The sequence below is a fragment of the Ambystoma mexicanum genome, chromosome 2q, assembly GCF_040938575.1.
Source record: "Ambystoma mexicanum isolate Mex_15411 chromosome 2q, UKY_AmexF1_1, whole genome shotgun sequence".
Lineage (NCBI taxonomy): Eukaryota > Metazoa > Chordata > Amphibia > Caudata > Ambystomatidae > Ambystoma > Ambystoma mexicanum.
This window is the reverse complement of record NC_090924.1, coordinates 1213436171-1213458293: the sequence shown is the minus strand read 5'-3', so window position 1 is coordinate 1213458293 and position 22123 is coordinate 1213436171. Positions and strand designations below refer to the sequence as shown.

General features: G+C 45.5%; 1 protein-coding gene across 3 annotated transcripts in view; it reads right to left on the bottom strand.

Annotated features, from left to right (window-relative positions):
* Positions 1-765: 765 nt before the first annotated feature.
* LRRC72 (leucine rich repeat containing 72) overlaps positions 766-22123 on the bottom strand; it is a 486094-nt gene continuing 464736 nt past the window's right edge. For all 3 annotated transcript variants that reach the window (XM_069648606.1, XM_069648607.1, XM_069648605.1), the window contains one exon: positions 766-3481. In XM_069648606.1, the coding sequence (XP_069504707.1) occupies positions 3316-3481 (166 nt within the window). In that variant the 3' untranslated portion in view covers positions 766-3315. The remainder of the gene's footprint in view (positions 3482-22123) is intronic.

The window sequence follows — 22123 nt, the reverse complement described above, 5'->3', positions numbered from 1 at the left end:
CCCTTCCTGCTCCTTCGACAAAACTATCGCCACTACTCTAGACCTTGGGCTAGCCACATTAAACATAAACAAACCAAGAATCAATTCTATGTTCACACCTACCTTCTCTAAAATGCCCACATAGTCCATCAAATCGTCATCACGCAAGTACACACCAAGCCACCAGATAATCTTACAGCTATGGGCACCTGTGAGACTGGATCCCTTATGAGCACTATCTAACGAGTACACAAAACCACAACACACCCCGACATCACACAACACACTAAAACCAACACCAGCACTAACACACACCAGAGGCACAGAGTCTTACCCATACGGTTACAACGCACTGGGCCATCCACACCAACTCCCACACGCAAAACAACAATCACAGATGCCAGTTCCCCTTGGTTCTGAACCTATTCTCTCATCCTATCCTCACTAATTTCCTCGCCCCCTTTTCTTCCAGAGCCAGGCAAGCACCTGGAGACTGTCCTTGGTGCTAGCGGAGCGCAGTATAAATCAACATAACATGACATGTTGCACTGAGCAATATTGTAAATTGGCTGCAGGTACTATATTCTTTTTCGTGAGTGTCAGGAGATTTTTTCAAAGTCTCTACCTTGGGAAGGACTTTGGAAAGCCAAACTGGGCAACAAGGCTGTTTCAACCACAGTTAAGCATAAACATTCTTATGGTAGCAAGGCAGAGCAGTTGGGCTAAACTAAGGAGGGAGGGGTTACTGTTGAATGGTACAGTCAACACTTACACCAGACAAGCAAGTATGAAAATAATTTTGTTTATTATTCGGTCACACTACAGCACACATGCAATTAAAGATAGGAACACATAACACTATACAGATATACAATCCACAGTTTCGTAGCCCATTATGGGTTGCATCACTACTCTAGATATGCACACGACAGGTAAGACACATTTACCATAATTACTAAAGCAGGGAAAAGAATGTTAGCACACCAAAATCCATATGCCTTAATTTTAGAAAGCAGTTCAGAATACCATGTAGCTAACTTTTAGGCAATTCAATCGCTATCTAGTGGGAGTCTCAACGTCTCAAAGTATTAAGGTGTCCCAAAGGTTCTGTTGGATTCACAGGTCAGCAACACTAGGAGAGGCCACTCCGATAGGGAGCTCAGGATAAAGAAGCACCAAGTTCAGAGCCATATGTACTAGGTAGAAGGTGACTTAAGTCAAGCTGTAAGAGTTTTAGGGAGCAGCAACTGCCCACAGGGTCCAAGAGGACTTAGAAGTACTGGCCTGCGCACCACCGACCTGGGCCAGCCCTGCATATTGCTATGGTAAACAGGACTTTGTGCTCAATGCAAACCCAATGGAGAGAGGGGTGGTTAAAAAGATTAAAGTGATCTTGGCCGCTGGAGGTCCCACAAAGGGAGGAACACCCCCCGTTGATCGGATTTGCCCATCATTGTGCAGGGTCATCAGGGTGTAGGTTTGAGGGTGTTCACAGGCAGTTTTCTTTAGACTTCTCTGAATACCTTTGATGGTAGTCGAACAAGCTTGGCTCAGTCCCACAATATAGCAAAGACCCTCACAGATGAGTGGAGCAATGGATGTTTTGCATTGACCACAGCAGGGTCAGCAGGCTCTCAGTGGCTTAGAGGCTGGTCATCAGGTTCCTGGCAGGCCCCTCTTCTGGTGGTCGGCACAGCAGGGTCCCAGTGCGAAGAGCCCTGAGCCCACAAAGTTTGTAGCACCTGGATAGAAGCCCTTTGTAGAGTTGCAAAGCTGGTACCAGTTATCACAGAAGAATTACAGAGATGTAAGCTTCTATGGCAGAGGATGGCGATGCAGGTCGAGAAGGACCGCTGAATGGTTTGCCCACCAGTCAAAGGGAGAGAGGCACTTTGCAAAGGTCTTCCCTGTCGAGCAGAAAGTCGAGGTTTAAAATGCTGTGGTGTTGGCTGGGCCATGCTGGTTCCTGCAGCAGTCCTCTGATGTAACTCTGCCATCTTCTGTTTGGAATCTCTTCATGTTCCAGTCATTGACAAGTTTCCTGCGTTCAGTTCCTCTCTTCAAATCCAGAAATCAGGCTTGGGGTTAAGCCAGCGCTCAAATAAGGCAATTTGCAAAATTCATATGTGGAGATGGCTGTCTAATAGTAGACAGCCAGGCTTCCAAAATCTGTACACCAACAGCCATGCCTCTGAAGGAATGTGGATTAGGGAAAATGCTGCCTCTCTCCACACCAGCTCGAACACACTGATCACACATCCCAGGCTTTCTAGCAGAAAGCCTGTAAAGGTGCATGAACAAGGACCCTCCCTCACCTTGAAAGGCATACGGATGGCCAACAAAGGCTGTGCCATCTTTAACAGGACTTGCAACACGAGGAGGAGCCATTTTGAGTACATGATCCTCCAAAATGCACTATCACAGATGAAAAGGCAGCGCACGATCTTGGATCTGCAAACAAAGGTAGACAGGTGTCAACTTCCACACTCCTGTTCAGCAAAAGCATGGGAAGTACCTAAAGTGTCCCCACATCACCTCATGGAAGATGGTTTGTGTTGCACATGTCATCAAAAGGGGATGTGGTCCCCAGGCATTTTAGGAATAGGGGCTACAGAGTGTACGCAAAACAACATAGAAAAGGGACTCTTATGGGCCCCTGGCAGCACTTCAAGGTAAACAGTGCTACAATAAGTCAAACATAGATGTCATTGTATTGGGATACGTCTCCCAATGCTGGTACCCAAATAGAAGGTTACCAGTGTCCTAGAACCAAAAGGAAAGCAGCTGGGGAATGTGGTTGAGAAATCCCACTCACCTTCATAGCCAATGAAAAATTCAGGCAGTTCATCAGTGCTGATGGGCTCAAAGGAAGAAATGTGCAAAAAGGTAATCTCCTGAACAGTAAGGAAAAGTTGAAAAAACGTCTTGTAAAAAAATATATCTGGTAGAATGCAAAACTGCAACAGAGATAAAAATGCATTGTCCTAGTCTTGATTTCCAAGTGCGGTTTTTCCAATGCACTTGGAACCACTTAATAATGGGATCTGCCACCGTATTTTTCATACATAGTGTTACATTTTTCATTTATTCTCTGTTCTAAAATTCTTCTTTTCAGCACACCTCATTTGGACAGGCAATGAAACAGGATAAGAAATGTTCCAGGTGTGTCACGGTATGAAAAAGTAACTTAGACAGTCAACAGTTCAATTTGATTTATATAAGCTATTACAACACTCTGACAGTGTATATTGATATAGTAATATATAAGTAGCATATTGTAACAGACAATTTCACGTATTGATAATGTTTGCAATGTCTTAGGGAGATTGATTATGGCTATCTGAGTTTCACTGTTATGAGCTGCGGAGCTTCTGCCGATTGCTGATGAATGCGCCTTTGGTTGGAGTTGGGTATTTGATGCCAGTCCACTAATGAAAAGTGCATTTCAGATCTTTGCATTGCTCTCAGGAAAACAGCATCTTCAGGGTCAGAAAAGCGAACTCTACAAACAAAAATAAAAATGATATGGATTAAAGAAGCACTGCTCCCCTAATTGAACAAAGAAACACTAAAAAAGGAACCAAGGCCTATACGTGCATCTTCACCCCATTAATCGTTCTTTGCGACCAACATTTATTTAAAACAGCAATGAGTTAAGTTAACTGCCATGGCCTCTGTGGCGTGGAGGCCGCATCCCATTTCGCAACCTTACAATCTTATATTGCATGTTAAGTGTTTCACAGTTCACTCCCCAAGAATAATTATTTTTGCCTATCCTGATCCATTAATACATTAGTGGAATTGGTGGCTTTATTTGCACATGGTGCCTCAAACATTACAAACAACAAAGATTATAACAATTATAACATAAAATATGAGAGGTCTAAACATGCGCTCATAGCTAGAGAGTGTAAAAGACAGTCTTCTGCGTGCATATTTCTACAAGAAGTTCACGCAGATAAAGCAAATGAATTTACTATTAATGCAAGAATGATGGTTCTCAGACACTTCACAAAATTGTGGGTTGGTATCCAATTGTCAAAGATGTTGGCATCTGTGTTAACAAGATAAGGAGGGTAGATATTAATTATTAAGGGGAACTGTAGATGATTCTACCCTAAATTTAAGAGACAACGTGTTGCCTGATTATTGGCCAAAACCATTTCTTAAAAGAAGCATACTCAGATGTGGCAGATCTCGCCCTGGCATGCTTACAGGGTAAGGGGCTTGAACCAAGTTCTTGGCCTAGCTTAGAACGTTCCATTCACCCTAGTGCCAACTGCAGTCACCACCAAGCTGAAGCCAGGCAACATAGTTATCTCAACTCAGACTTGGAAATTAAAGATTCCTTTATAGAGCTTTAACACCATGACAACAGCTATACATTTTGTATGCATCCGTGTGTGTAATTTTCCCCACTCACTCATTCTTTTTTACTCTACCTTTAGGAGCCTGTTTCAATCCTTTTTGTTGTACCTTTTTGGAGTCATTCTTTCTTACTAACTTGTATGGCATCGGCAATGTATTAATGCAGCAAACAGCACTTTCTGTGCAGTGTTGCTGGGAGCTCTTGAGCTGCCCTGTTTATTTTATTTGTGATATCAAACGTTACCAAGGACAGGGGGATGCTTTTTATCCTACGTGACTTCTATTTTGTGGAATTATAACCTTGCTGGTCCGGAAAAGTACAAGTCTGCCTGCCGGAGCCGCTGTGCGCGACAGGTCTGACCCTGCCGGGCACAGCGGCTCCGGCAGGCAGGCTGTCACAGAAGCACCGGCACCGCTAGGAATGGTGTCAGTGCTTCCGTTGTCCCCATTCCTGTGGGAATGGGGACTTACGATTTGCCGGCGCCTGACTTCCCGGATCGCCGGTGTTGGAATCCCCTGGCGTTACGGCGAAGTCAGGCGCCGGTAAATTATTCCAAGTTCGGTGGCAATCCGCCGGTAGCACTGGCAGAGTTACCGCCGGACTCGGAATGAGGCCCAGTGTATACATTTTTCCACTTCTCCTGTAACTTTCTAGTTAAAGTAGCAGGTTTATTTGAGTTACTGGTGGCAATAGATGATTGTCTACCTATTGTGTGAAACTTGCCTCACAGGCTGCATACGCAGCTGCAGTAAGGGGACTCATGGGTGGCCATTGATCTAAAATGGGGCCTGTCTTTTCTTTTTCACCAACTCATGATGACTTGTCCTTTCTTGAGCGTTCCTCTGCCGACCTGGGTGGGGGATGTCCTGCTCACTCTTTTTTCTTCGACAGGCTCCCACTGGGACGCCTGCCTGAAGGCACCAGTGTGTCTGGGAGAACAGGAATCTGGGAGGACGCCGAAACTCCTCAGGTCTTTCTCTTCCAGCAGCACAAAAGAATGAAGGACTGTATACTGCGGGAGGAATTGGAGAGCGTAAGGTGTGAGTTGGGAGTATGACTTGGAGTGTGGCAGGGGCTGGGGAGTGCAAATTGTGACTTGGCAGTATGACTGCGCGTGGGTATGTGTATGACAGAGTGAGAGGTTCAGGGATGCAAGTTGTGATGGGGAGTTGGTGAGATGTGTGATGTGTGTTGGCGAGAGGTGTGCGAGAGAGGTGTATTGGTGTTTGGGGGAGTGGAGAACATTTTCAGCATTACAAATGATAATGATCAATTTAGTTAATACTATTAAATAGACATGCACATTAAACCAAAAATGTGGCCAAAACAAACACTGTTCTGCCAAGCCAGAGACATCTGGGACTCTTCCTATTAAATTAATAGAAAAGATACATCATAATGACACCATTGCTCTCTTGTAGCATTGCACTCTGCCTCTTTCCTGCAATCTTACAGCCTCCAGTTAATAGTAAAATGTCAGCAAAAATGATTCAATAAATTAAGGTTTGTGCCACAATATTTGCCATTTAATGCCGCAGAATATACCATTTCATGCCACAATATCCTGGAGGGTCTGCCTCATGTGACACTTTACAGTACTGAGACGAGGAAGAGGCAGCTGAGAGTAATGAACACTATACCATTTCACCACGTTAGTATTAGGACGAAGAAAATGCCTGCAAATTGTTGTGAAGGTCAGGCATGTCCCCTTAATTATGGTCAGGCAATCTTAATTGGGAAAGCACACCTGAAACCTGTTTAAGGGTTGCAGGTGTATAAAATGACAGAGAGAAAGCAACAAAGGGAGAAGCAGCTGGGAGGCCTTTGTGACCTGAAAGGAACCTTGTTTTTGGAGAAGCGATCCGCTGGAGGGGAACTGCTGTGAGTCGGCCCGTGAGTATGCTTCACGCCCAGATGCTGGGGACTACAGAGAGAGGTGGCATTGTGAAGTGTGTTGTCGGAGCTGGAGCTCCGTGGAGCGGACTGAGGGCAGAGAAGGGAGCTGTGTGGAGTGGCTGTCCCTTTCCCTCTGAACTGAAGAGCTTGTTCCCCTGTGTCAATAAGCCGACACAGGAGTGCCTGAGGGGCAGGAGTTGGACCCCTGACAGCAGAAGTATGTGTGCTCCACGTGGCGGTGAAAACTATCAATGAGGCGGGTGAGTTTCTGGCAGTTGAGAAACCCGGTATAACTTGGTGTGCGAATGCCTGAACATTTCCATTGTTAAAGTATACTTTGTATCGGAGTGGTCGCTTGTCTCAGAGAGAGTGTTTTCGAAAGTCTCTGTTTAAGAACATTTCCATTGTTGATTGTTAAAGCACAAGAAAGAATACTTTGTATTGGAGTGGTCGTGTGTCTCAAGAAGAATGTTTTCGAAAGTCTGAGCATTTTAATGGAAGTAAAACAAATGAATAATGAACATCGGGCTGAATGGAAATTGAACCTTAAGCAAAACGAATGCACATTGAATACCGAACTGAATAAAAACTTTACAATTAAGCAAAGTCAGACATGTTGAATTCCGAACGGAATGGAACTTTAAAATTAAGCAAAATAAAGGTACATTGAAGATCTAACTGAGTAGAACTTAAAGCTTTGGTGAAAGGAACCATGAGACTTGAGGAACGACACTTGTTGTCTTGAGGGCAGAGCGTCAAGACCCTTTTGTGTTTGCACTGTGTTGCTTGGAACTTGGGGATGGGAACCCTGAGGATTGTTTGAAACTGTATCACTGTTAACCTAAGAAAGGTAACTTTGAGTTTGTGTGGAACTGTTTTACACTTGGGCAAGGGAGCTGAAAGAAAGCTGCGAGCGGGAAGAAGCTCAGAACTCTATTTTGGACACTGTTTCTTTGGTTACTGGTATCCCTATACTTTTATTAGCTTTAGTTGTGACGGCAAGGATAGGATTTGGACACAGACAGACATTTAAACTGAACTTTCTGACTCAGACTTCCCTTAGTTTTTTTCACATAGGGAAATCCCACTTTAGCATAGGGCAAGTTAGGCCTTCAACCATCCTGACATTTCATTTAATGAACTTTGAATCTGTTGTCTGTGTCTTGCTTCATGATGCCTTCACAATTGGTGTCAGAAGTGGGATGTGGCTCGACTGATACAAGTTGGGGAACCCTAATATTGGAAAAGCTAAGTGCCAGAGCATCCGGGACAGTCCAAAACTCAGAACTATATAATGGAAATGTTTTTTTCTGGCCTGGAATGGACACCGACATTGAACCCCTCTTTTCTTTGGCAATGGTGTTCGCTTTGGTAGCAAAGATTGTAACCTTCCTCTTTTGGTCGTTTCACAAAATTCTTATTGCACCAATGTGACTTCCTAATTTTAGTTTGGTATTCAAAACTCTTATCAGTAGCCAGTGGTCGATTACGGAGCGTACCAGGATTACACGACAATGGTAAACTCACTGGTTTCTGCACACGCGTCGGCTCGATCCGTTGCTACTGCTTATTAGGATTCCTCTGTTGCCTCCTACACAGCAGACTGATTTGGGTGTACACCGGTGCTCGCCAGCCACTGGGACACAGCACGCAATCAGGAGAGCCTCTTTCTTTAGGGGGAAAGCTTGCTACAACACTTCCCTCTGCGCAACCACTGCAATTAAAGTCTTCAATCTTGGAGACTCTCTCAGAACCGACATCTGCTTCAACGATAGCAGCAGCTCCGGAGTCTGTTTTCTTCATTTTTCTGCTGCAACTGCGACATGTGGTCTCTGCAACTCTTGCCTTCTGGTTCTAATGGCCTGCACCTTAGGGGTCTCATATATTCAAAGGTCCACCTTGGGTGAGGGTCATTAGAACCAGTAGACTGCACCTTGCAGTTTAGTGTCTCTGGGTCCCTCTTCCTTCGTCACAGTACTTACGGCATCGTGGGACTTCAAGTCCCCAATGTTCTGATAAGTTATTTCTTTAAAGGTTTCAATTCTAAAATATGCCATTAAGATTGTAGGGTCTCTAGGGAAATTAGTAAAGCGGTTCTCCCAGTTTTCCTGATCGGATTCCGCCATCAGGGTCAGGATCAGGAAGTGTCTGCCTTTCCCTGGCCACATGAGAAGGGTCCCAGGCCAGGGTTTCTGGGATAATCACCACTGATTCATCATAGTACTCTGTCCATACCTAACCTCTACACTGGCCCAATATAAAAGCTAACTAGGGAGAGTGCCCTGCCTTCAGAGTTGTTCACCCCGATCTCCCTCAAGGTTTCCAGAAATCCTCCTTGTTTCAGCACCAATGCTTATCTGTAGAAAACAATTCTCCTTGGTTTAACAGTTCTTGGCCACCTTGTCAAAGTTTCAAAACTTTCTCAAGTTTACAAAAATAAAGTCTCAAGTTCCTGAAAATATCAAATGCTCACGTTGTCATAGGTGAAGCAATACCTCCTTAATCCCTCTCTGTAACGCTCACCTGACTCCCACGGAGGCGCTGGCCCGGTTCGCGCTGCTGTGACCTCTTCTAAGGTGATGCGCAGGGTTCGGAAGACGGACTGGACCCCCAAATCTGGCTTGTCTGGCTCCCAGAAGTATCCTTCTGCAGGCGAAAATAGGGGATTAACTGTCTGCGGGGTAATGCAATCAGCCTCCCACTTTCCCCTCTCACCCTCCTCGAAACCCTTCTGTGATTCCTCGTAGCGTCTCACCTTAGGGTCTGGAAGGACAAGCTCTCCATCCTGCTTCTGATGCAGGAGCGCGTTGGTATCCAGTTACTTCACTGGATTTTCGGATTGGTGAGAACCAAACTTGCTTAGCTTCCAGGTACGTTTTTTGATAAGAGGTTCCCCTTGTGTCCATGCATTAATGTACTAATGCTAGTGTCTTTTTCCCCATAGGGGCCGGGGTACGGAATGCCGGGGAACAGGCACCGACCCGAGATGAGAGGTGAAATCCTTGTAGAAATCAGGTAAGTCTTTAATGAGCGTTTTTTGGTAATGTCTTTTCATTCGCTCATTAACGCTGATGTCTCTTTTTCCCCTTAGGGGCCGGGGTCCGGAAATGCCAGGATGCGGCACGGACCCGAAATGAAGAGGGATTGAATCAACAGGTAAGTCCTAACATGGAGATTTAGCTTTCCTTATTCCCTTCTCTCTCTCTCACCTTTTGTTCTGGTCTTTTTCTCCCTAGGCGCTGGGGCGTGACTGCGAATCCGGATGATCGCTGCTGAACATGGAGGCGCCCTGTAAAGGTGAGTGGAATGCGGCGCTGCAGCGATCGACGCGATGAGCTTTTAAATAAAAGTCTTCCTTTTCAGGATTGTCGGCGAGATGTCTCCGGGATGCGGATTTAGCAGGTAAGGACTTTTCCTTCTTCTGTTCTCTTCTTCTCTTCCTTTGCAGGTGATCCAGGATGCTGGCAGGCGTGGCAGAAGTCAGGATGCAGGAGCAGACACGGTGAGCGTCCAGCTGCTAGATGCAGAACAACGCGAAGCACGTGTGGCTGTTCGGGGGGGGTTTAAATAGCCTAGGAAGAAGTTCCAGGTATGTATCCTTCCTCCAATCAGGTATGTATCCTTCCCCGACCACGCCCGGATGGTAAATTAGTCCCACGGGTAAAGTAGTTCCTTTCAGGCCTCAAGGAGGCCGGGATCCTGCAGCATGGTCTGCATCAGGTAAGTGCACCCAAGCACTTCCATAATGAGCCTGGCGCCTATGGCGCCAGGACTGATGTCTTTTATGAGCCTGGCGCCATAGGCGCCAGGACACTGTCCAAAGGGCCCCTATATGGGGTTGCTGGGTCCTTCCTTGGGGACTGGATGTCCGCTTTCGGGGACGCAGGGCTTGAACCGGCTCCCCGGGAGCAGGCATCATGACAGCACTCCCCTCCCCCCCCCCCCAAGGCCCCTCCCAAGGTTGTTCTCTCCGGGGGATTTGGTTTGTCTGGGAAGAGTCGGTGGAATTTCCTGACTAATCGAGGTGCATGCACATGGTCGCTGGGTTCCCACGACCTCTCCTGAGGTCCGTACCCCTTCCAATCAATTAGGTAGAACAGTTTTGACCTAAACATTTTTGAGTCTAAAATGTTCTTCACTTCGAATTCGGGCCCCCCATCTATTAGAATAGGTTCTGGTGGTTTGAGTAGTCGGGTTCCGGGTACCACTGGTTTCAGAAGTGACACATGAAAAACAGGGTGAATTTGCATACTAGCTGGTAAATCAAGTTTAACAGCCACAGGGTTAATTATTGCCGTAATAGAATAAGGTCCCAGATATTTTGGGTTAAAAGTTCGAGGCCCTTTGAGTGGTAAATGTCTGGTAGCTAACCACACTTGATCCCCAATCTGATACGGAGGTGCTTCACTCCGATGTAGATCAGCATTCGCCTTGTATTTTCTCTTGGCTTGTTGTAAATGCGTAGTTGCCTCTTTGAAGGCTTGGGTAATTGTAGAATGCAGATGTTCTACTGCAGGCATTCCGAGGTTCTGAGGTGAGTCAAGGTTTGAGGTTCGAGGGTGATGCCCAAACAAAGTATAAAAAGGACTGTAGCCAGTTCCAGAGTGTACCGAATTATTAAATGCGTATTCGGCTATCCAAAGAATGTCTTTCCAGTTGCTTTCAGATTGCTTTAACATACACCGTAAGTATTGCTCAAGGATCTGATTTGTCCTCTCGGTCTGACCATCGGTCTGAGGGTGGTGACTGGTCGATAATCTTACGTCGACCTGCGCCATTTGACAACATTTGCGCCAGAAGTGGGAAATTAATTGGCTTCCCCTGTCAGAGATTAGTATAGATGGGAATCCATGTAGCCGAACAATATTTTCGAGGAATTCTTTGGCTAGGACAGAAACTGAAGGTAAACCTTTCAAAGGAATAAAGTGGGCCATTTTGGAAAACACATCCACAATTACCAGAATAGTATTGTACCCCGAACAAGGAGGCAGGTCCGTAATAAAATCCATTGATAGGGTGTGCCAGGGTGCTGGCGGTATGTCTAGAGGTTGAAGGAGACCGGCTGGTCTTTTCTTTTGATTTTTATTTTGGGCGCAAACACCACAGGACATCAAAAAAGATTTAACATCTTTTCGCCAAGAGGGCCACCAAAATTGTCGTTTCACCTTTTCCTCTGTCTTGGCAATACCGGGGTGTCCCTCTATTAGTGCATCATGATAACCGGAAATAACTAGTCCGTGTAATTCCTTATGTGGCAGGAATAAGCGTCCTTGGAAATAAGGTAAACCATTATCTATGGTAAAGTCTGATCCCGTTTGTATCCAATCCTGTAAGGTTGTAGGGTCCAGGAGTTTTTTCACTCTGGCTTGAATGTCTTCAAGCGTCTGTAACGAAGTCATGCCTAGAATCCTCTGTTTGGGAATTATTGGTACTGGTTCTGAGTTTGTATCAGATTCTCCCATTCCAATTCGGGATAAGGCGTCTGCTTTGCCATTCTTGCAGCCAGGTCGATAGGTAATCACGAAATCAAATTCAGCGAAAAACAAAGCCCATCGGAGCTGCCGTGATGACTGAGCCTTGGCGGTTTTCAAATACTGTAAATTCCAGTGATCAGTGATCACTGTGATGGTATGTCGAGCGCCAAGCAGATAATGCCGCCAGGCTTTAAAAGCAGACTTAATGGCTAACAGTTCTTTGTCCGTGATTGCATAATTAACCTCGGGTGCCGAGAATTTTCTGGACCAAAATGCTACGGGATGCAGTTGGTTGGTTTCGGGATCTCTTTGGGACAGGACAGCTTCCATGGCTAGGCTGGATGCGTCAGTCTCGACGACATAAGGGAGACCTGGACGCGGGTGTTTCAATATAGGTGCGGAGGTAAACTTAGCTTTTAAATCGTGAAAGGCCTGCTCGGCTTCTTCAGACCATTCAAAACGTTTATTTTTCCTCAAGAGTGCAGTAATGGGTTGTACCACGCGTGAAAATTCCGGGATAAACCTGCGATGGAAATTGGCAAAGCCGAGCATGCTTTGAACCCCTTTTACAGAGCTAGGTGATGGCCATTTGAGGATGGCATCCACTTTTCTTGAGTCCATTCGGACTCCTTTGGGTGTCAGGATGAAACCTAGAAACTCGACTTCTGTGGTATGGAAAACACATTTCTCCAATTTAGCAAATAGTTTGTGTTGGTGCAGTTTTTCAAGTACTGCCCTGACGTGTTTTCTGTGATCAGATTCCGAAGAGGAGTACACCAGAATGTCATCGATATATACGACTACACAAACATCGATGAGTTCCCGAAGGACATCATTCATGAAGTATTGGAAGGCAGCCGGCGCGTTACACAATCCGAAAGGCATCACCTGGTACTCGAATAATCCGTATTTAGTACGGAAGGCAGTTTTCCATTTGTCGCCTTCTTTAACTCGTACCAGATGATAAGCCCCCCGAAGATCTAACTTGGTGTATATGCAAGCGTCCTTCACCTGGTCAAGGAGTTCAGGGATCAGAGGCAGAGGATAACGGTTTTTAACCGTTATCTGGTTCAATGCGCAGTAATCAATACAAGTTCTAAGGTCGCCTTCTTTTTTGGGCACGAAGAACAAAGCCGAGGATGCCGGGGACTTTGACGGGCGAATAAAACCATTAGCTAGGTATTGATCCAAATATTGTCTCAAATGCAGGTTCTCAGGTTCGGTAAGGGCATAAATCCTGCTACAAGGGGGTTGTGCACCGGGCACCAGATCGATTGGGCAATCGTACGATCTGTGAGGAGGTAACGTGTTGGCCTGTTCCTTTTGGAAGACATCCTGAAAGTCTTGGTACTCCGGAGGTAGTTGCATGGAGGCAGAGGATACAGATGCTAGATTAATCTTCAGGTTTTCTGGGTAGCAGGTTTGTGCACAATCCGGGAAGGTTATTCTCTTAGCTCGCCAATCAATTCGAGGATTATGTGTCTCTAACCAAGGGATTCCAAGAATAACCTGAAACTGTGGAGCCTTGATTACAACAAACAAAACACCCTCCCGATGGCCGTCGGGACCAATAAGAGTCACCTCAGTAGTGGAATGTGTTACCGGTCTAGAGGCAATTTCAGTTCCATCGACTGTGGTGATGACATCTTTGCTGGTTTTAGGACGGAGAGGGAGGTTAATCCTAGAGACCAATTCACGATCCACATAGTTTCCAATAGCCCCACTATCGATGTATGCCTTTATTGCATGCAACCGCTTAGGCTGTTCTGGATCTACGAGAACCATTGGCACAATGAAATGCGAGGTCTGAGAGTTAGTTTTCAAGCTCGGCAAGCGGACCCTTACACTTGTCGGGCGGAGTCGTTTCCCGAAACAGAGTCTTCATGGTTTTTATCAGCGGCTCCTACCGCCTTTCGGGCGGTTTTGCCGTGCAATCTCGTAGAAAGTGTCCAGAATTCCCACAATAAAGACATCATTTTAACTGTCGCCTCCTTTCATGTTCCTTTTGAGTTAAGGGTCCTTTAACCCCTCCAATTTGCATAGGCTCAGAGACATCAACTCCCTTGGGATTAGCATGGGTCTTGACCAACACCCGGGTCTCAAACCTGGACCGATCTGCTTTTCTGTTTTGAAGTCTGTGATCCAATTGGACCACTAAGTCTATATACTCTGTGCATTCTTGGGGCGGATTTACAACTTGGGCCAAGACATCTTTAAGTTCTCCGCGTAGGCCTCGATAAAACAACGTGACTCTTTTATCCTCTGGCCATCCCGTTTCCACAATTAGTCTATTAAAGGTTGCAATATAGGATAGGAGGTCCTGATTGCCCTGACGCAGGGATAGAAGTTCGTCATCCAGAGCCTGCCCCTGAGAGTGTCGAGCAAATAACCTTTCCATGCTTGCTTGAAACCTTTGAAAATCAAGCAGAATCGGGTCATCTTGAGTAACCAGTGGAACTGACCAATCGGCAGCGCAGCCGCTGAGATATGACAATATAAAGGCTACCTTGGTCTGATCATTAGGGAAGGCCCCAGGTCTGCATAGGAAGTGCAAACGACACTGATTCATGAATACGGTGAATCGTTTGGGATCCCCAGCAAAGCGTTCGGGTGGGGCCAGCAGCATGTTTCCAGGTAGATTAATCTGCACAGGGTTACTGGAAACCACAGGAGCGGGGTTCCCTCCGGAACCGGGTAGAGGAGTTTGCCCAGCTTGACCTTGCAAAAGCTGTCTGCCCAGGTCATCAGTTCTTTCCTTTGATATTATTAATTCCCTCCTGAGGGCATTAGTCTCTTGACGAGCGGCATGTACTTCGGCCCGTAATTCCCCCAGTAATTGGGCCAACTGATCAGTCTCAGAACTTTCCATAGCGCCTGGGTGGGAATTTGTAGGAAGGCTTCGCGTTCTGTAACGCTCACCTGACTCCCACGGAGGCGCTGGCCTGGTTCGCGCTGCTGTAACCTCTTCTAAGGTGATGCGCAGGGTTCGGAAGACGGACTGGACCGGGCCCCCAAATCTGGCTTGTCTGGCTCGCAGAAGTATCCTTCTGTAGGCGAAAATAGGGGATTAACTGTCTGCGGGGTAATGCAATCAGCCTCCCACTTTTCCCTCTCACCCTCCTCGAAACCCTTCTGTGATTCCTCGTAGCGTCTCACCTTAGGGTCTGGAAGGACGAGCTGTCCATCCTGCTTCTGATGCAGGGGCGCGTTGGTATCCAGTTACTTCACTGGATTTTCGGATTGGTGAGAACCAAACTTGCTTGGATTGCAGGTAAGTTTTTTGATAAGAGGTTCCCCTTGTGTCCACGCATTAATGTACTAATGCTAGTGTCTTTTTCCCCATAGGGGCCGGGGTACGGAATGCCGGGGAACAGGCACCGACCCGAGATGAGAGGTGAAATCCTTGTAGAAATCAGGTAAGTCTTTAATGAGCGTTTTTTGGTAATGTCTTTTCATTCGCTCATTAACGCTGATGTCTCTTTTTCCCCTTAGGGGCCGGGGTCCGGAAATGCCAGGATGCGGCGCGGACCCGAAATGAAGAGGGATTGAATCAACAGGTAAGTCTTAACATGGAGATTTAGCTTTCCTTATTCCCTTCTCTCTCTCACCTTTTGTTCTGGTCTTTTTCTCCCTAGCCGCTGGGGCGTGACTGCGAATCCGGAAGTTCGCTGCTGAACATGGAGGCGCCCTGTAAAGGTGAGTGGAATGCGGCGCTGCAGTGATCGACGCGATGAGCTTTTAAATAAAAGTCTTCCTTTTCAGGATTGTCGGCGAGATGTCTCCGGGATGCGGATTTAGCAGGTAAGGACTTTTCCTTCTTCTGTTCTCTTCTTCTCTTCCTTTGCAGGTGATCCAGGATGCTGGCAGGTGTGGCAGAAGTCAGGATGCAGGAGCAGACACGGTGAGCGTCCAGCTGCTAGATGCAGAACAACGCGAAGCACGTGTGGCTGTTCGGGTGAGGTTTAAATAGCCTTTGAAGAAGTTCCAGGTATGTATCCTTCCTCCAATCAGGTATGTATCCTTCCCCGACCACGCCCGGATGGTAAATTAGTTCCACAGGTAAAGTAGTTCCTTTCAGGCCTCAAGGAGGCCGGGATCCTGCAGCATGGTCTGCATCAGGTAAGTGCACCCAAGCACTTCCATAATGAGCCTGGCGCCTATGATGAGCCTGGCGCCATAGGCGCCAGGACACTGTCCAAAGGGCCCCTATATGGGGTTGCTGGGTCCTTCCTTGGGGACTGGATGTCCGCTTTCGGGGACGCAGGGCTTGAACCGGCTCCCCGGGAGCGGGCATCATGACACTCTCCACCATTTGTTTGGGTTTCTCCCCACTAGGTTGTGTCTATGTACTCCTTCAATTTGCTCTTCATTTGTCATATCAGGCACCTCTGGCTCCCTTCTGTTTCTCTGTCCCAATGCTTCACTTATGTCCCTTTCACATTCTTGATTCTCGTAGTTTTCTATGAGCCATTTGGTTAATAACAATTTTCAGATTTCTCAGACTCCCAAAACCCTGGAGTTTCTCTGTCCCAATGTCTCACTTATCTTTCTGGGGTATGAATAACCCCTTTTCCTATGTGGCTCTCAACTCTTGAAGGGGCTTCTGTGAGCTGTCTGGAAGTTTACAACAATCAGGCTTCTTGAACCCTCTCTTTCAATATTTCACTTATTTCTCTGGGATATAGGCGATCCCTCTTACCACCACTCGGGTGCATTGGTCCCAATGTCTTACTTGTCTCCCAAGGGTATTGATAACCCCTCTTGACATATGCCTCTCTTGGTTCTCGGGGGTTTCTGTGCGCTGTTTGGCTGATTACAATATTCGGGTACCTTAGGCTCCCATAACCTTTGTTGTTACTTGGTTCTTTCTCTCTTCGGGCCTTTGTACCCCTGGTATGGGGTTAAGGATATCCTTCCTTCTACTTCTTTCGCTCTCTGACCTGGGTACCTTCTACATCACAGGGTTTGCTCCAGTGAGGTGGCATCTGCTCGGTAGCTGTGGCTTTTTGCCATTTCCGTGTGGATACAAGTGAGTTTTTTGTTCCACTTGTCAGAGCGATTCCCTGCTCCTCGTCTCCTTTGTTGCGAGCAGAGGATTTGTTCCTCTCCCAGGTTCTGGGTTTGGCATTGTTTCTCGGCCCCAGGGCCCACTACTTCCTCCACATGGTTGCGCCTCTGTTAGGTAAGATTTTCATATCCATGCAATAATGTCAACCCCAGAACATTTTGCTAGACTGGTAAGATTATTTTTCCCAATATCCCAGTGAGTGGGAAACATTTTCCACACTCACAGTCTTTTACTCTTTTTATGGGTGCCATTTTTAAGACTCTCAATAGTATCTTTTTAATTGTATCCTCTTTGACAACATTTGGCACATACTGCCTATGGTTGCTGGGTCCCCTTTCAACTTTCTCTTGCTACCCTTCTGAGAACTACAATTCCCAAGGGTAGAAAGGATCTTTGTATCCCTTTTACATTTTATTAGGTGAGACCAGCACCCCCTACCGTATGTGGAGTCCTGGGGAAATACAGTGTATCCCCTTTCTCATTTTCACTGTAACATTTTGGTTACAGGGACAAGCTTACCTTTAATGGCTGGTGCCAGTGAACCTTTTAACTAATTCGGCACACCTTTACCGCAGGCTGTTTCCATAGACCCAGTAAAGGCACCCATTGGTGCTGATTTTACCAAAATGGCCCCTGTCTTCTTTTTTTGCCATTTCAGTGTTACTTGTCCTTTCCTGTTCCTTTCCCCGACCTCCAGGATGGGAAAATCCTTTGAGTCCATTTTGTCTTAAGCGGGAATCCTGTGAATTCCCTGCCCTGGCCCCAGAGTGTCTGTGATGGCAGTAAGCGAGGGAGGATTCCAAAACTCTGAAATCCTTTGTCTTCCAGCCTGACTGCGAGAATCCAGTACAAACCAAGTTTGAATGTTGCATGGCTGTTAGATTGGCTGGGCTCCTGCATAAAAGTCCGATCCTGGAAGCTGAAGAGGTAGTCGACCACTGGAGCTGAAACCGAAGAGGAAGATGAAGAAACGAAGGCCGTAGCGATTTGCAGCTACCAGAGAACCTTTTGTGTATTCGGAAGCCTGCTGTAACCCTTCCTTCCAATCGTCCTGCGGATCCCAAAATGGATGACCGCGACCCAGAGCCTGGTGAGACCCACTAGACTCCAGAAGCCCTACATTTTGAACCATCCCACGTCGTGCTGCGACCATGCGGGGCTGCAATACCCCAGTACCCTGGGACTTTGATCCATTGTATAGTGCCCAGTCTTCTGAAATCTGTATCTTGCTGAAACTTTATGGGCAGCCTGCTGGACCCCCAGAGGCATGGATCGAGTCTGAAAAGTCCCCTCATCAGAGTGCTGGACCTTGCAAACGACAGGAATCCAACCAGCGATATTCAGTCTTCCTCGGACTCCTGAAAAGGGTACCAAATCCACACAGCCGCATCCAGCCGCAAGGAAACTCTTGCCGGGGGCCTTTGCCTGTGATCCCTGCTAGCTACAAAAGTCCTTCCCAAGCCCTGTTTTCTGTCTTCTTAATATAACAATCCATCCACTGTGCTTTTGGCTGCAGATCCTGAAGTCTTCAAGCTGCAACTCGTCTTCTGCGCTGAGGCACTATGTTGGCTGTGGTATTTACTTACCTTAAGCCTTTGTGATTTCTACAAAGCTTTTGGGGTGTTTTCTGTGATTGGGAGGCCACTCATTCAGTTCATCCAAGCCCACTGCTGGAATCCTCCTAGGGGGTCTTCTATGAAATCCCTGGAACCTAACTAACTTTAGAGTGAACTACTTGTTGAACAGTCTTTCACAGGAACTCTGACTTTGCCTGCAACAGAACCCTATCTCACCCTGCTTACAGCTAGCCCCAAGACCACTAGGGTCCCTCTTCTGCCTCTGAGTGAACTCAAGTAAAGGATTCTGTCTTGAAAAGTATAACAAGTGTGAAAGTGTTAGTTGGTAACTGTAACTCTGAGAGTGAAGTTACAAAAATTCTTACTTACCATGAACGTATTCTGCCACTTGTAAAAGTATGCAAGGTTATTTTACTTACCTTGGAAATGTTCTACCATTATGAAAAATATATTTAAAGTCTTCTTTCCTTAGAAACAGTTCCGCCATTCTAACTGAAAGTAGATAGGTTAATTTACTCACTTGTGAATTGGGTCCCCCTCTTCCCAAAAGTAATGCTGTTAGATTCACTTTACTATTCATGTTACAATATAAATGTATGAGTGTCCCCAATTGGGTCTTGCTTCTCCTGACCTGCTTTTAGCCTGTCCAGAATAAATCTACCTTAGGTTATACTTAACCTTAAGTTGCTTATAGCTCCTATTAAAAGTCTATAGGTTTTACCTACCTTTTGTCAGCTGCGTTCCTTAAATAGTGTAATAAGTTATTGATTATCTTAGACTGTGTTCCATTGAGCTGAAAAACAACTAATTGTATATTACACCAAAAGGTCTTACTAACCTAGTATAACTGTGCATTATCATCAATGTAGTTATATGTTCCTACTGTTCCTTGAATTAGTGTTCTACTGTTCAGAAAAGTATAATTGCAGGTTGGTTTACTATGTGATTTATTTGCTGAGCGTCACAGTACAACTGCTATACTGACCTTTTTTAGGCTTTGGTCTATGTACCTTCAAGCATAGTGGTGTGTTTTTTATAAATGTGTTTATGACTCTATGACCAGTACTAACCCCAAGACTTAATTTGGACTACTTGCATTTATGATAACCTTTATTTTGTATAATACTTCTGATTGTCACTGTTTCTATTTAATCCTTGGTGTTCTACAGGTACTATTTACTTTTCTGCAACCCTCTCTCCCTACTAAGATAAGCCTGGCTGTTCTGTCTATGCTACCACATACTTAGGTGGTACAGCCTTATATTAAGAGTGAAGTCTTGTACTGTCTCAGTTGAATGGTTTTACTAAGCCCTTAGTTGGACTTCAGAAAAACTGTCCTAACAGCCTCCAGATAAGTCAAGCTCTGCTCGGCCTTGGTCCTGCAGAATCGGCACGTCTCTATGCCTTGTCAGCAACGTCTCGCTCCATCTCCTGCCTCTTTCCGCACAATACCCGGCTCTGCTGTATATCACGGCTCGGCCCCACAGTGACGTGCTCACGTCGGAGGCTTGCCTCTGTTTATTGCTTCTTCTCCATTCAAGAGTGTGTACGGCAGGCATGGTATCTTTTTTTAATTTTAATTTTTTTTAAATTATTACTTTATTACAAACCTTTAAAAACAAAGATATGTTCATACATCTTTTAAAAAGGAAGAGAAAAAGCAAAATGAAGTGCAATTTCGTGTTTGGTCTTATCACCGAAAGCCATCTGGATAAATTTAACAAGTAAGAGTCAAAAGTTGAGCTGTTCTGCATGTCATCACTAGGAATCGTTTCATCCCTTTACTCATTTACTTTGGTTAGCCTCTGTTTCAGCTTCTCCTGAAAAAAAGAATAATGCAAACATGATTTTAGTGTTCGTGCCCTTGTGGAGAATCTGGCACCAATCCTCTGCACATCGGTCTGGGTATTTTCTCAGTTCAGAACCTGTGACTCGTTCTTTCGCTCATCTTGGGGCAGAAAAGAACTAAATGTTTCAGGGAGTCTTCTTGTAAGTTACAGAGCCTACATATGAGTTTAGTTTTTTTTTCACGTCCTACGTGCCATAACCGACATCACGTGTGTCAAAATGGTTCAGTCTGAACTTCAAAAATGTTGTTCTTATATTCTTGCAAGGGAACTTAATCATAAATGCAGCTGTAAGGTGCAATTTGTTTGGCTTCTATCAGTGCATTTCTCGTTCTTGCATGGTGGGTTCTTTTTTCGCTGGTTTCGATCCAATCCTTCTCATCTAACTTTTTTTAAACTGCATTTGGATTATCTACTAGCAGTTTCTTATCAGTATACAGCTGTTCCAGTATGGTTTCACAAGCACTTTTCCGTAGATTTAGGAGGCTATCCACCTCATTGCCTGTTTCGCCTTTTAGTATTTTAAACTGAGGGATGTTATCACCTCTAATCACCTTTCTATAAAGCACCAGAGCATTCCACATCACTACAGCGGCAATCAACAATTGGCTGACCTTGTATCTCATGCAGGCTGTAGGAAAATATTTCGGTAAATTTAGGATCCTCCTCCAAATAACATGTTTGCACCTTGTCCAGATCTCATAATGACAACCAAGCAGCGTCTCTGCGCCATAGGTCAAAGCTGGGATGATTTTATTCCTGTAGAAGGAGATAACAGGGAGCAACGAGAATTTGCTATACTTTAAGTGCAATCTGACCGCGTGGGCCGACATCTGATTGCATTTGGATGCAATTTTCTTCATCATCGGCTCATCATTAATGCTAGAGTTTATTGTAATTCCCAGATATTTAGCTTCCTTGACCATGTTCAAAGTCTCCTTTTCAAGCATCCAAGTAAACTTTCTTGTTCTGCTGGTCTTTTTCTTCTTGTAGGTTTTTGAGCACCAATATCTCGGATTTCTTTAAGTTTATCTCGAGGCTGTTTTTATTGATATAGGTTTTCAGGGTGTCGATTTTTCTTTGGAGGCCAATTGGTGTCATATCAAGGAGAACAATGTCCTCAGCATATATCAAGGTGCTGATGTGAAAACCGTACATTTTTGGTGGGAAGGAGTGAACTCCTTTAACAGTCCCTCTCACATCGGAGATAAAGAAGTTGAACAGCGTTGCTCCTAAGCGGCATCCTTGTTTCAATCCACGTGATGTTCTTATGGGTGAAGTTATGTGTCCTGTTTTGTCTAGCCGAATTTGCACAGATGTTTCTGAGTAGAGCACCTTTATGGCAGCAATTAAGCTTGCTGGACATCCTTCGCTTGCCATTTGTGTCCATAACAGCTCTCGGTCCACACCATCGAAGGTCGATGAAAGCGGCGTAGATCGGGGTCTTCTTCCTTATCGCTTTCATTTTCAGGATGTTCAAAATGAGAAAATTTTGAACATCCTGACAACAGCCCACACCTTTAACAAATCCTGTTTGTCTCACATCAGCAACATTTGCTTGCTTGATCCATGTTATTAATTGGGCTAATAGCTGGGTAGCAACGATTTTCCCTACTACATCCAGTAAGGCTATCGGCCTATAATTCTTTGGTTCAAGCCTTGAGCCTTTTTTTGAAGATAGGCACAATTAAGGCCTGTTTCCACGTTGTTGGTACTTTTCCCTGGCTTAGTATCATCTTGAATAGTTGATGACAAAAATCTGCCCATTCTTCTGTTTTTTTTTAAAGAATGGTGTTCCTCAGACCGTCGGGGCCAGGGGCTCGAGATGAGCTGATCTTCCTGATATTATCCAGAATCTCTTGCCTCGTGATGCCAATATTTCAAGCTTCTTCTAAGTGTTCCTCTTGGTTGTC